Raw genomic sequence first — 10,537 nt, 5'->3', positions numbered from 1 at the left:
TGTAAACAAATTGAATATTTTATTTTATCGAACCTGTCTTTGATGCGAAGGTTACGTAATATTTTTCATTATTTCCTATCTTGGCTGTAGCGTGTGGTTCCGCCCTGGAATCGGTCCACCCCATATCCTTTTGTGAATGTCTTACGAGGGACACATAGCAGCTGTCAGATAACAATAGCATTCCCGTGGATGGTTGACGACAGGCAACCCCCAGCCGAAAATAACAACATTACAAATGTCATTTTTAACAAAAGCTTTTATTGTCGTCTGAGAGATCTTGTCGCATTCAACGAGTGACAAAAATATCATGTCCTTGCAGTAAACCATTGAGGAGTTACCTCGTCGGGAGCCGATCCTGGGTGCACCATTACCTCATGCTTATCATAATAATATATTGTCATGGAAACTGAAGCGACGACGTGGAGAATTTCAACACTGAAGGACAAGCGGATGTAGGTGAAATTTAACTTGCGAGATATCATTACAGACAGACATCTGAACATGTGAAACTAAATAAAACCTTGTAAAATAATAATAATCATATTCCTATTCTAAAAGGGGTAGTAAATAATAAATGGTGCTAGTTCACGTTACGGCTTACATCCCCAATATAAGGGTAGCAATTAATTAACATTCCTGGTACAAGATCGGTTTAGTTTTTGTGGTATTCATCATCGGCGATAATTGGGGCTGTTACGAGTCGAGAGAAATGGCAGGGTGGGGCTTCACCGCCAAAACTAATATTACTATTTTCTTAATACTATACAATTCTATTGTCAATCTATACTATAGGTCAGCGTTAGTGAGTTTGTGACTTTGTGAGTTTGTATGTTTGAGCCGGGTAATCTCCGAAACTACCGAACCGATTTCAAAAATTATTTCACCATTAGAAAGATACATTGTCCAAGATTGCTATAGACTATATTCTATTTCAAAATTCCCACGGGAGCGAAGCCCCAGGCAACATGTAGTCTATTATTATAAAGAGGGAAGCGTTTGTGAGTTTGCGACTTTGTATGTTTGAGCCGGGTAATCTCCGAAACTACCGAACCGATTTCAAAAATTCTTTCACTATTAGAAAGGTACATTATCCAAGATTTTTTATCTCAAAATTTAATATTGATCACATAAGCCACATGCGATCGAAATTGATGGGACATATCATCATCACAACCTATAGATATAATAAAACAGTATACAACATTAGTATTAACATTTATATAACATTTAGTATTTTTAACTGAAATGGAACAACCTAAAAAATTCCAGAGGTGTCTCCTTGGTGTTACAGGCTATGGTGACCACTTCCCATCAGTTAAGCCAGCTTTCCTGTTTGGTAGAATATTTTTTTTAAAGTCAATTCTCATTTCATGTATTACGATGGCATAGGTACCGTCTCTGTGTTGTGCTTGCTCATTTCAAGTAAAATGTTTTTGTTAAATTGCAATGTTTATCTATTCAGTTGTATTTTGTTTGTTGTTATTTTAACATTTTCCTTATTTTTACTATGTTATGTAACATAATTTCAGCCTTTTTGTGGGATAGGACTCTCTTCGCGTACGCCACCCTCCTCTGTCCTGTGCCTCTCTCATCCATGTACAACCTGTGACATTCATTATATCGTCCGCCCATCTCATCGAAGGTCGTGCGATACCTCTCTCACCGGCCCTAGGCCACAATTCAGTCAGAAATTTATTCCATCTGCCATCACGCCGACGTGCCAGTTGTCCTGCCCAGTGAGTATGTATGTAGGTAGTTATATATGTAGGTAAATTGTGTTATATAGCTATCTATATAGATTGCAGAAACAAACCAATCATTTATTCAGAAATTAAGTCTTTAATACAAACTTTTTCACGTCAAATTTACTCACCATCATAACAATTAAATATTTATCTCAGAAAGTTACAAACTACTAGCATTTCGGAACAACTGGCTGAGAAGGAATGCTGAAAGGGACATAATTAGAGACAGGATAGAAAAATTTAACCTGTTCAAAATCTTATCAAAATTGTGTCCCCACCCTAATTGCCCCCGAAAATCTATCATCAGTATTAACATGGGCCTAAACCGGTTTCGTGGAATCGATTCTGGCCCTTGTCGATGTCAATAAATAGACCAATACCATTGTACTAATGAATTTGTATTAGCGACATTAGAAGGCCTTAGGAATTGGTCCAGAATTGGTTGTTTTAAGACGTATTCTACATTTCGATACCACTGTAATAGGTATATTTATTGTGAAATAAATGTGGCTCCGACGCGGACGCTGCAAAAGAAACCGGAAAAACGCTCAGATGAAAGAGAGATCCTAAAATTCTTTAAAAAAATATATCCTTAAATTCCATCTGTACGAACATAATTACATACATCTTCTATATATATATATATATATATATATATATATATATATATATATATATATATATATATATATATATAATGCTAAGTTGACTGACGGGCTGACATATCAACGCACAGCCCAAACTATTGGATCGATCGAGCTGAAATTAAGCATGCAGATAGCTACTATGATTTAGGCATCCGCTAAGAAAGGAATTTTATAAATTGTACCCCCAAGGGGATAAAATAGGGTATACAAATTTGTATGAAACTAGTTGTAAATAAAAACTTGTAAAAAGAAAACAATGCTACTTATTTTTATTATCAAGAACTTTTTCCAATAAAAATACACAACTCGACCAGTTTATCCTGACTATTTAGATTACTGAATGTTTTAATTAGAATTCTCCCGTTATAAAGTTTCTTCAGGAGTTTTCTAGCGACTCTGGGGAAGTTTTTTTTCGAATAAATTTTAATAATGGCTAGATTAAATGTAAAACTGCGCTTTGTTTGAGCATAAATTTTATAGGTCTATTGTTTTCCTAATCGAGTATGTTATTGCCATGGAATTAGCAGGTACTCGCTGTACAGAGTATCTATTACCTACTTCACTGCTGTCAGATTGAGTTTATACGACTAATATAACAATAACTGCGATCTAGTCGAACAACGTAATAAAGCCGGTAATTTAAAACAGATTTGATTGAGAATTGTATAATGTCTTTCACGTTTTCACTACTAATCTACTAATTTACGTTCTACAAAAAAAATATATATCAAAATACCTGTAATTTTTATTGTAAAGGATAGTAGCATTTTTGTGCGTTATCCCTTACGTTAGATCCCAAATGTGTACAGAGCGGTTTTATTTAAAGACAAAGATTATTTATTTTTTTACAATGTGGTGTTAAAAGAAAAACTTAATCCTATATGTCTCACCGTCCACGGGTATGCAAATTTAAACGGAGAGCATTCTATCATCCCACAAAACAAAATCGAATAAATAAAAGTAATTAAATTAACTAAATTTTTAACTAAATCTATCATTAAAAAAATCGTTCAAATTATAATAACATTTATCAATAAGCAAGGACCTGAAGTTCCTTTTTAAATAAATTTAAATTCTGATCTTTAATTTGTTGTGGAATTTTGTTATAAATTTTAGGTGCCATACATAGGTACAATACTTTTACTGAGTGATGCCGTTTTAGTTTTATGAGTTGAGTGCGTTTAATTTCTATCTAAGATCCAGTTTGATCTCTATCTAGTATTGTATCTAGTATTGTATCTAGTATTGTATCTAGTATTGTATCTAGTATTGTATCTAGTATTGTATCTAGTATTGTATCTAGTATTGTATCTAGTATTGTATCTAGTATTGTATCTAGTATTGTATCTAGTATTGTATCTAGTATTGTATCTAGTATTGTACCTAGTATTGTATCTAGTATTGTATCTAGTATTGTATCTAGTATTGTATCTAGTATTGTATCTAGTATTGTATCTAGTATTGTATCTAGTATTGTATCTAGTATTGTATCTAGTATTGTATCTAGTATTGTATCTAGTATTGTATCTAGTATTGTATCTAGTATTGTATCTAGTATTATATCTAGTATTGTATCTAGTATTGTATCTAGTATTATATCTAGTATTATATCTAGTATTGTATCTAGTATTGTATCTAGTATTGTATCTAATATTGACGACTTCGGTGGCGCAGTAGTAAAGTTCTTGCCACTGAACCGAGAGGTCGTGGGTTCGATCCCCGGTCGCATCATGATGGAAAATGATCTTTTTCTGATTGATCCGGGTCTTGGATGTTTATCTATATATGTATATGTTATAAACTATAGTATCGTTGAGTTAGTATCCCGTAACACAAGTCTCGAACTTACTTTGGGGCTAGCTCAATCTGTGTGATTTGTCCTAATATATTTATTTATTTCATATATTTACTTATTTAGTATTAAATATATTTTCACGGCGTCCTAAAATAGGATGTTCTTACTACATCAGATAAAACTAAACTACGTCTTTGTACACTGCAAGACATGAAAGAACTTTGTAAAACTAGCGCTTAAACACAATTGTCTTCAAGTGTACATTTACAGACCGTTGTCACTGACACCCGCTTCACCCAGCTGTTAATTTTTTCCGTGTTCCTTTTAACCCTCTGTTTTGTTGATAATAAAATGTCCCATTCAGTAGTGGAGTCATTTCCATGTTTGATTTTAAAACCTATGCAATTTCAATCCCAACTAATATGATAAATGCGAAAGTAAGTCTGTTTGTCACGTCTTCACACTTTATCTACTGGACAGATTGTTATGAAATTTGGTACACGGGTTGAAAATAACGTGAAATAACACATAGGGTACTTTTTATGCCAAAATTCCCAAGGGAGCGAAGCCCCGGGGCGCAGCTAGTAAAATTTGGTAGTTATTTATTCAAAATTATCTGTACTCTCAAAACTATGTGTTATACCAATTATGGGCAGGGTATTTTAAATTATTTTCATAATTGAATCCCAGTAGAAATGCTACATAAAATTTTCCTGTAAAATTTAATATTAATTTCCATCAATACAATTTATTACAGCAATGATACAAGGTTGAATATAAATTGTATTTTGAAGGATTGATAGATTCGTTCGTCATTTTGTTATGTTTCTTCACAAACATTTCATTTTGACACAAGCTTGTATTATCGTTACCGAGATCTTGTGCACATTCGTAGCGTGACAAAAAATCAAAACCGTGATATAAACCGTTGAGAAGTTCATTCCGTAAACCTTCGATAAACAAAATACATTTTTGTTTTTTCTTTTTATTAGCGTGAATAAATGAATAAATTAAACAGAAGGTAATGTGTTCACAATTTGTGTATTAGTACAGACCTTTTAGATTATTGTATCTGTATTTTCATCCAAAAATTACCTCACAGTAATTTTGTATTCCGTTTGGCAAAGCAAATCGACAAAGGCATGAATTCAAGGCTTTTGCAATGAGTTCCGAAGCTAATCCATCCAGTGAGTGTACTAATGAAATTTTGGATAGTCATGCAATCTAAAACTAGCGGATCGTCTCGTCTTTGCTCGGGTAAAACTTCAATAAAAAAAAGTAGCCTATGTTACTTCTAAACGTTTTGTCTATCTCTGTGCCAAATTTCATCAAAATCGGTCGGGTAGTTTTTGAGTTACAAACAAAAAAACAAGAGTGCAAATCTTTTCTCTTCATCATTTTAGTTGATTGATGATGGATGGATCGTAGATGGATGAATTAATGAAAATATAGTAAACTAATATCAGAATCCCAAATTTTCTGTAGTCTGCCTCGAATATATTAAGGGCCTTCGAATAGTCATCAAAACAAAAAAATGTCGAAGAGCCTATTTATTTTTATTTTATTTACGGACACACAAAACAGTTTAACAACATAATATGTTAGACTTATATAATACAATGGGTTGAAAAACCAAGAATGAAGTGCGCATAGCATGGTTTACATTATTAACAAAGAGAACAAATATACTTTAAATAACAATCGAACATATATGAAGTTATATCAATACATTGGTTATGGACAAGATGCATGCATTTTTGTATTGAATTTATTGTATATTTATAATTATAATCGGAAATTAATGAAATACAACGAACAAAGTGAAATACCATGTTCAAAAACTTAAATCAGTTGACGAATTTTGTGTTTAAAGCTGAAAACAGCGATAAGCCAAAAACCGTCAGGTTTGAAGTCGTTAAATCTGTATAAATTATTATATTCACGGCAGATTCTAAGTATAAGATTCTAGAACTATCATCAAATTGCATTACACAGAATCTTAGTAGCGTGGTAGCGTTTGGTATGCCACCTGTTACAGAATCGTTTAACGCATACTTAACATATTACCAGTTAAACTGAATTTCAATGTTGCTCGTTTTATATGCAGAACTGAATATATTTTGTATCCTGCTAATATTATAAAGGCGAAAGTTTGTGAGCATGTGTGTATGTATGTACGAGTATGTTTGTTACTCTTTCACGCAAAATCTACTGGACGGATTGTTATGAAATTTGGTACACGGATAGAATATAACCTGGAATAACACACAGGGTACTTTTTATCCCGAAATTCCCACGGAAGCGAAGCCCCGGTGCGCAGTATTCTATATTTATTATAGGGCAAGATATGTGCATTGTCAAAAATATGCAATAGTAGAATATGTGCATAATTAACGTTTTCGCTATTTTTTTTACTTTGAGAATTAGCGTAGAAAATATTGCAAAATTTTAAGGTCACGATTCTCTTTGGATCACAGAGCTCGCGAAGAATTTATTAGGAAAAAAAAAACATTGCCTTTATGGCAACATTGCTTCCGGGCATAGACCGGTATAATTACGCCACTGACTAAAGCCCAATGTCCTCAAATGGCTTATCATCTAGACAAAGACCCTCTAAACCGTTTAATGGTCGTGATTCCTATCTCAGCATTGGGTTGTCGATTCCGACGAATGATGTTTGTCATTAAGAAAAATGTGGGCATTGTGAGACATCGAAATGACATCCAATAATCCATACTAATACTATAAGAGCGATTTTGTTTATTCGTCTTTCACATCAGATCATTGTGTTTGGGGATTTTGGAATTGCTGTATTTATAAAGAAAGTTGCCGTTTGTCGTTTGTGATAATTTTAATTTCGTAATTCATAATCTTATATTCTTAATTTCAATTTAATATGTATTTACATTGAAATGCCCGACAGGGTTTACATTGTATCTAGATTATAATGACTGAGGTGACTAAGTTACTGAATTACCTTACTGTACATTGTAAAAAGCAATAAATTAATTGAATTCATAGTTAGCTAGTTTTGTAGTTACACGTTTTGAGGATAAGAAGGTTAGTTTATCTCTTTTTCTCATACGAGCGCTTTTCTCGGTTACTTTTCCCGCCATAGAGCATCGAAGCCCAAGGTCCGCTTTTCTACATATTCTCCAAAACCACTCCAATCTATTAATCTATATAATTTTAAATCTATTTAAAAAGCACATCAAGTCTTTATTAACTGATAAATTTTATTATACTTATTTCTTTAATGATAGACTCAGATAGAATTTAGAGTACAATTTTTTTTTTTTTGTTATTTGTAGTGGATAGCATGCTCCTCTTTATTTTTTTTTATATTTGCACACGTATATTCGGTAAAACATGTAGGTTTAATCCGCACTGGCATCAATTTGTATATTTGTACTCATGTCTTTTTCAAATAAATATTTTCTTTCCTTCCAGTTGTCAGACCAATGGAACTATGGAACTTCTATTATCCTTAATGATAAAAAGCCAGCTTCTTAGATTACCAGTTGATTATCAGTTACAGCCTTTAATTATAACTGTTACAATCCGAAGCCGCTGACATTTTCAGTTTTTGAAGCGGATTGTGGTCCAGTAGATAAGACACCGTGTAAACCAAAAGATGCCTAGTTCGAATCCTGAATCGATACTTCGCTCCCGTGGAAATTTCGGGATAAAAAGTAATCTATGTATTATTCCACGAAATAATCTACCTATGTACTAAATTTCATAACAATCCGTCCATTGGATTTTGCGTGAGAGACTAACAAACTAACATGCATCCTCACAAACTTTCGCATTTATAATATTAGTACAAAGTCTATTTATCTAAAAAGATAATAATATTTCAGAAACGTATATTAACTCCAATAGAACATTAAACACTCATTGGCACGGTGTAAAAGCTAAAAGAGCATTTTGTATTCAGTATAGTTTGAATAGCAAGGCACAGCTTAGAATTTCAGACCGTTTGTGCAATCTCCACCGGCCATTGTCGCGAGGGAGAATTAAATAGCTATTAACATAAAATAACGACAGTGTAGAAACGGTGGTGTTGTAATGGTTAAGACGCCCGCCTGTGGATCGAAAGGTCCCAGGTTCGAATCCTACTCGTACCACATGAGTTTGTATACCAATCTGACTCATGTATAGTAGTTTTCATCGATCACCACTTGCTTCCGGCGAAGGAAAAACATCGTGAGGAAACCTGCACACTGGTTTATTATTAACTTGTGTGTGAAATGGAGAAGGCAATGGCAAACCACTCCATTAATAATGCCAAGAAAGTTGTTACGTGTGTTTGATTCTATGTAATAACCACGACCCGGAATACGACTATGAAGAGAAGATAAGAGTTTCTTCTCCATACCGTACTTGTTATATCCTTCTCCGTACTCTTAAGTCCATCCAAAATTTCAAGAAGATTGGTTGATTAATGCTCTTTACTCATACTGGTGTTAATGTATCGCATTAAACTGCAAGTACAATTTGTTTACTACAATATTAGTATTATATACTGAATACACTATAAGGTTTCCTAATATTAAATAAATAGATGAACATTCTTTATATTATTCGGGGTAGCTGGGGTTAGATAAGTTGCGTCTAAACGCCAGAGTGCAGCTTCACCTTTTTTTTTTTTTTAACGTGTGGAAAGACCCTCGTCCCGTCCATCCGGCCACGGGAAGCCGGACAGGTGTGTGGGATTTGAATCCACTAAAACCACACGATGCTACGCCAACCGCATTTGTGCCGGGACCATATGTGCTACTCTCGCTCCACAGCCCCGGCGCGGCGGCCGCTACCACGGCGGCCTCGGCTCGGCCGCTCTCCTCGGAGCGGCCAGCGGGACGGCTCGTCAGCCTTCTGTTCTACCCGCTTGGGTAAAGGCGCGCTTGGCATGGGCGCGCCTTTCTACCCGGGGGCCGTTAAGCCGGGCGACGGGAAATCCCGTTTCCGCCACCCGACCGGCCCTATTGTGGGGGCAGCAGGTGCAGGGCGTATGCCCGCCTCCTGCGCCCTGTGCGCCGGCGGCGAATGGGGAGGTCGGTTGTATCCTCCCTCTCCCTTTCCGCCGCCTCTTTGCGGAGCATTACGCTCTCCGCAAAGGCCTGCACCGCTGTCCACGACGTCTCGCTGTCGGCCATCTGTCTTACGACAGCCGGCAGGGAGAGGTCGTCCCCCACAACCGCGCGCAGCTGCGCGCTGTCTTCGTCCCAGGCTGGGCAGTCCTCCAAAGTGTGCTGGGCGTCCTCGTCAGCACATCCGTCGCAATGGTGGCAAACGGCAGACGGCTCACGCTCCGCTATTCGACACAGATACCCCCCGAAGCAACCATGCCCTGAAAGCATCTGCGTCAAGCGGTACGAAAGCGAACCGTGCTGCTTCGCCAGCCGCTGGGCCAAAACTGGACGAATAGCCTCGACGGTTCTACGCCCAGCAGAGGGCCGCCCCAGCCTGTGGCTCAACTCCTGAATGCTGCGCTGACACAGCTCGTTGCGGCGTCCCGCAATCTCCCTAGGTGCTGGCCGGTGGCCCCGGGCTAGTGCCTCCTCACGCCATTTGAACAGAAACGCGAGAGTGCAGCTTCGCATAGGTGAAGCCTGCTTATATTAGGCCAAACCTAGATTTAGATCTAGATTTAGCCTTAATCACATGGTTGGATGTAGATTTACGATTAATTCGTGTGCATCCATTTTTAAATTATCTTGACATGTACATGCGATTTTTTACATAATTGATTATAGATTCTTATATATCTTATACATTATAATTTCTGTAGCAATTTTACTTTGTATTTTAAATGGTTAACATTTAGTATTCAAGAATAGTTTTCACATTATAGTTTCTATGGCGTGGTCAATATTTTGGCTTGCTTGCATTTTCGTGTTGATCGAGAGTATTCCCCGCCCCAAAGCCTAAAAATCAAACTCCCTCAAAATTTCTTGATAAAAGGTATTACAGAAAATTCCAGGAGCGGACATTGGGCTCCGAGTATCAACGGCTGAAAGACAGATGGAAAACTTTCAGATGAAAGAGAGAATTTCATGTTTCTATGTGCAAGGTCTCAATCGAATGGACCATATCCATCGAGGATGTCGTACAAGGCGATTAAAACGTAGCATTATGCACGTGACAAATGATTTTTAAACGAATTTCGAAAACAACAGAAAGCTACTATAAACAAAATAAAAGTTTGTAATTCAGTTAGTTTTATAGAAATATTTTCCTTCATTCTTCCAAACTTAATGCAGAATCTCACTGGTGTTCCTACCCTCTTGTGATCCGGGACACGTACATTGTGACGTCATCACAAATGGCGCCGTCGTGCCTGCAAT

The 10,537-nt window shown here is 36.3% G+C and overlaps 1 protein-coding gene across 1 annotated transcript; it reads right to left on the bottom strand.

Moving 5' to 3' along the window:
- Window positions 1-9,172: 9,172 nt before the first annotated feature.
- Window positions 9,173-9,793, bottom strand: LOC128678919 (uncharacterized). The gene has a single exon (XM_053760831.1). The coding sequence runs from the start codon at window positions 9,791-9,793 to the stop codon at window positions 9,173-9,175; it is 621 nt and encodes a 206-aa protein (XP_053616806.1).
- Between the last annotated feature and the right edge of the window lie 744 nt (window positions 9,794-10,537).

Source organism: Plodia interpunctella, chromosome 20 (assembly GCF_027563975.2).
Source record: "Plodia interpunctella isolate USDA-ARS_2022_Savannah chromosome 20, ilPloInte3.2, whole genome shotgun sequence".
In the NCBI taxonomy this organism is placed as follows: domain Eukaryota; kingdom Metazoa; phylum Arthropoda; class Insecta; order Lepidoptera; family Pyralidae; genus Plodia; species Plodia interpunctella.
The sequence above is the reverse complement of the archived record's forward strand: the minus strand, read 5'-3'. Positions and strand labels throughout refer to the sequence as shown.